Here is a 4,345-nt window from a genome sequence, read left to right on the forward strand (position 1 = left end):
ATTTTTGCACCCTGGACACAGCAGCATATGCTCTTCCCTCTCCTGCATGTCTCTGCAGTTGTAGGATCTAACTGCACGTGGCTTCAGTGGGGCAGACACTGTGCCAGGCACCGTGCTGGTGTGGGAGCCCTGTGCAAGACAGCGTACACAGAGTAAGTCCTGCTGCCCACGTTTTCAGATGGGACGTTGCAGTACCTGAAGCTTGAGGCTGGGGTCCTGCACAAAAGAGAGTGGCAAAAAGACGAGTGAGGAGGAAAATAGCTGCTCTTTTTAACAGGTAGACCCATGGCCTTGCTTTTGCAGTGGGGAGTTTGGAAGACAGAACTGAGCCTGGCTCTCTCACAAGTAGGCCAGCGTGGGTGCTGGGACCCAGGTCACTGGAGTGTGGAAAAGAAACTGCTCATCTCCTGTGTGCGAGTGTGATGTCTTGGCTATGGAGGCTCTGGTACGTATCAAGGGCAAAATTCAGACTTTTGTCCCCAGCCATATTTGCATTTTGAAAAATGATTTATTCAGGGAATGCTGTGATGCTGAGATGATTCTAGTTCAAGCAGTTAACTACCTGGAAGAGTAACGTGAGAAACTTTGAGTCCCAGTCCCAGTGTTTTCAGTTAAGAACCACCGCAGCAGTGGGGTCAGGAGTGGGTATGCAGAAACACTGACAGGTACTGCAGGGACAGGACCACAGAAACTAAGTGGTGAGGGGAACTTCCCAGCTGCTCTAACAGTGTGTGTCTGTGCCCTGCAGAGGGGCCTGGTGCAGAGGCACCCAAACCCGCCTCCGAATAGATACGGATCGCTACAGTCCAGCTGTGTGCTTGTGCAGCTCTGCTCCTTCCAGCCTCCGCTTGAGCTGAGCGACTGCGGTCGCTAGAGGACGTGCTCAGCTGAACACAGCAGCTGTCCCCGCTACTTTCTGCCTGCTCCAGATGTGCGGGTTCCAGGAGACTCATCCCTTGGCAGCTGTTGAACCAAAGCCGTAACTACGGGCACAGCATGATTTTATTTGGAGTTTTATGCCATCTTTCCCAGCATTGTGTTTCTCAGCATTGTGCAAGTTGGAGCTGAATGTGGGGGTTTTTTGTGCACCAGCAGTTAAGCTCTAGATCATGTTGCAAATACACGATTGCCATACATGGGAAGCAGGAAATAATTATTTATTGTTTGAAATAGCAGTCAAACCCCCTATGCTCAGAAAAAAGAAAAAAAAAGAACAGGAAAGATTGCGGTGATACATAATCACGTGTAAACACAGGTGAAACTATGTCTTGGCACAGACAACACGTGTTTAAAAACAAATTCTAAGCAAAGAGAAGTACCAGTGGCCCCAGTGCACTGTGAGACTCCGAAATGCACTTCGTGCCCCAGGATGCAAATGCCAGAGCTCACATGGGTCCAAAAATTATTAGAAAAACAGTTAAATGAAAAATCTCTCCAGGCTGCTCTGCATCTTGCTGGAGGAGTGTCCAAGGAAAGAGCGCAGTAGGAACGAGAGAGGTGCGTGCTCTGCCTGGGGCCAGGCTCCGGGGCTGGGCACCCTCCAGCCCTTCCTAAGAAAGTGTGGCGGGCAGCTCCCTGCGCCTCGGTGCGCTGCCTGGGCTCCCTTACCCACCGGATCCCGCTCACACCGCTCCGCTTTGAAAAAATACATGGGTAATTTAAAACCAGTTACTGGTTCTGAGCAATGAGAAAGCTGCTTACCAGCTCTCCTAGCTGCTGCCTGCAGCAAAGATGGTATTTCTGTACTTCTAAATCACCTGTAGATGCAAACAATGTCTCTACTGATCTTTGTGCTGCCAGTAACTTATGTGCAGGGAAGGGATGAGTTGACCTAAGTGCTCTCATGGTCTTCTGCATGTGTGTCACTCACTGGCGGGTGCTATAGACCGGTATTTTGGTAGGAGCCAGGCGGCCAGAATTGTCAGTACAAGCAGTAACGGCCTTAAAGCAATAACGGTGATGCAGTACTCGTCACATGCAGGTCTGTCCCAGTCTGGATGCCACCTGGAATCACCTATGAACAAAATAAGTTACTTGTTTTCAAGTATCACTGCACTGAGGGCAACAAACGGAAGCAGTAAATTCTGGTGGTACTTACTAATGACTTTGTCACGCTCTGCATTTTCTGGAGAGATAAAAGAAGTGAACGTCAGCAGACTTACACATAAACAATTTGAGTCTAAGCAAAAGGGAATGAAGTGTGAGCCTCACGATGGGCTCGCAAATGCAGCTATGGGAGCTGCCTTTCCTTCCAAGAAGAAGCAAAGACCCTCCAAGTTTGCAGCCACTCTCAGGGCTTTGCTGAGAAACACTTGATCACACCACATTGACTTCTCCCCCTGCCAGTGACTGGCATAGAGCGGACTTGTTCCCCCAGGTGCACTTCACAAGATCACTTTGGGTTTTGCCCAGTGCCTTGCGTTTAAAATCCTCAGCCTGTAACTAACGTTAAACAGTCCCGTGAGTCAGAGACTCCCTCTCCTTCCTGCGGTGCTGGTGTTTTAATGTCACCTTCCCGCTCTGTTAGTTCGCTGGGGTTGAGTGCTGGGGAAAAGTGTGACCGTACCCTCAGGTCCCCCCAGGCAGATGTCCACAGCACCTTGTCCTTCTTAAGGTAATTGCAGAAGGTCTCCTCTCCACCTGACTCCATCCGGCCATCGCAAAGCCAAGGGCAGGTGAATCGGGTGGGCTGTCAGGGGCTCAAGCTGAGCACCACGTCCCTGTGAAGGGCTCTCACACCTGCACAGGTGCATTTTGGCCTGGCTCCCTCCCCGTGCTTGGGGGAAAGCAGATGGCCTGTCTGATGTTCAGTGGAGCGAGCAGCTTTGGCAGTGCCATGGCAGCGCTCCCCCCCGGCAGCGGCACGGCAGGGGCAAGGCTCGCTTGGATCTGCACCAGCTCAAGCTGCAGCTCATGCACCAGGTAATAACCTGGAGCCCCCGGGAGGGGATGTGTATCCCCTTCTGTGCTTCCCGTTTCTGCAAGCAGTAACTTCTGGTGGGGGTAATAACACCTTAAACTGCAGCCACTACGTCTCCTGCATCATACCCTCCAGCACGTGAAGAGCAGATCCCATCCCGTCACTTCCCAGGGTAGAAAACAGGCTCTTTCCACCCTCCTCCCGTCTCTTCGTGCATCACTGCTCACTTGGCTTCTGACTGCAGCTTTTCAGACTGTATTTAGGAACAGGGGAGTGCTGTGCCTGCCTCCTGCCATTATCTTTTGTGCGTTCTTTCCCTTTCTACGTGTGCTTGGGGAGGAGGGCTGGTTGTCTTCTACTTACGACACAGCTGGCTGGCGCACTGCTCGCCGTTGCAGTCGCTGCACGCTGCTCCCGTCTTGTACGGGCGCCCTGGGTAATTCCCACTGCGAAGGAAAGTAACGCTGTTCTCAAACCGCCCGGGCTCTTGGCTCGGTATTACTTGCCCACCTCTGATATGCACCAAACGCAGCTCAGTGCTGCTTCTTTGCTTGGAGGCTGGCCAAAGCGAGATTCACAGCACACCTCAAACTGCCCATAAACACACTGAGAGGGATTTTATATGTCTGCAATCTCAGCAGTGCTAAACTTTGTGGTAAAACCTCATTACTTTCAGCAAGGTGAGGCTTTCAGTGCTTGGTCTAAGCTGAAGAAAATCCTTTGGAGTATATTCACTTTAGGAATTGAAATTGTGCGTGCATCTTGCTTTGGCCCTTGGCAGAGTTGAAAACAGTTGAAGATTAGATAAATAAAGAACTTAAGTTGCTGCTTCTCAAAAGCAACAGCCGGACGTGACGTAACCCCACTTCTTAATACGCAACAGCCTGTTTGCAGTGTCCTCACCCAGCAGGGAAGGGCCCAGCTTCAAAGCCCTCTCTAGAGCCCCTCGCCTCCCCGGAGAGTGCCCTGCCTGCTCTGCTGGGTGCTGTGGAGGGCACCCCTCCCCTTCCCCGTGGGGTCCCTGCCGACGGAGGGCAAGCAATCCAGCATGATTCCGGTCCTCTGCACGATACAGATCTTGGCTAAGGGGCAGACGGAGGAAGGCTTGATTCGTGTTTTTGGGAGACCCAGGCGTGAGGCTCGAGGGACAGAGAGCACCTCCCAGCAGTGCAGGGGGCCTGCTTGCCTGCGCACAGGATTTCTGCACCATCTAGCATGGTGGGGTGCATAGCAAGTGCTGAGAAGGGAAAGGAGAGGCTGCCCTGGGTGAGCCTTTTGGCTCGAGAACTGGCAGAGGCGATGGTCCCTCAGCCCATTTGCTTGTGGGGCTTCTGGGGAGAGTGGTTTTGTTGCTTTGGCACAGCAGCAGCTGTGACATTTCAAGCTATCTGGTCTTATTCTTTAAGGATGAAGCATGGACAACAG

General features: G+C 52.1%; 1 protein-coding gene across 1 annotated transcript in view; it reads right to left on the minus strand.

Annotated features, from left to right (window-relative positions):
• Nucleotides 1-1,862: 1,862 nt before the first annotated feature.
• The window catches only part of LOC104080014 (glioma pathogenesis-related protein 1-like), a 9,548-nt gene continuing 7,065 nt past the window's right edge, over nt 1,863-4,345 (minus strand). Inside the window, exons 4-6 of the mRNA XM_009582262.1 lie at nt 3,284-3,366; nt 2,099-2,125; nt 1,863-2,014 (exon numbers count right to left, since the gene is read on the minus strand). Of these exons, the coding sequence (XP_009580557.1) occupies nt 1,863-2,014; nt 2,099-2,125; nt 3,284-3,366 (262 nt within the window). The remainder of the gene's footprint in view (nt 2,015-2,098; nt 2,126-3,283; nt 3,367-4,345) is intronic.

Source organism: Fulmarus glacialis, unplaced genomic scaffold (genome assembly GCF_000690835.1).
Source record: "Fulmarus glacialis isolate BGI_N327 unplaced genomic scaffold, ASM69083v1 scaffold1477, whole genome shotgun sequence".
Lineage (NCBI taxonomy): Eukaryota > Metazoa > Chordata > Aves > Procellariiformes > Procellariidae > Fulmarus > Fulmarus glacialis.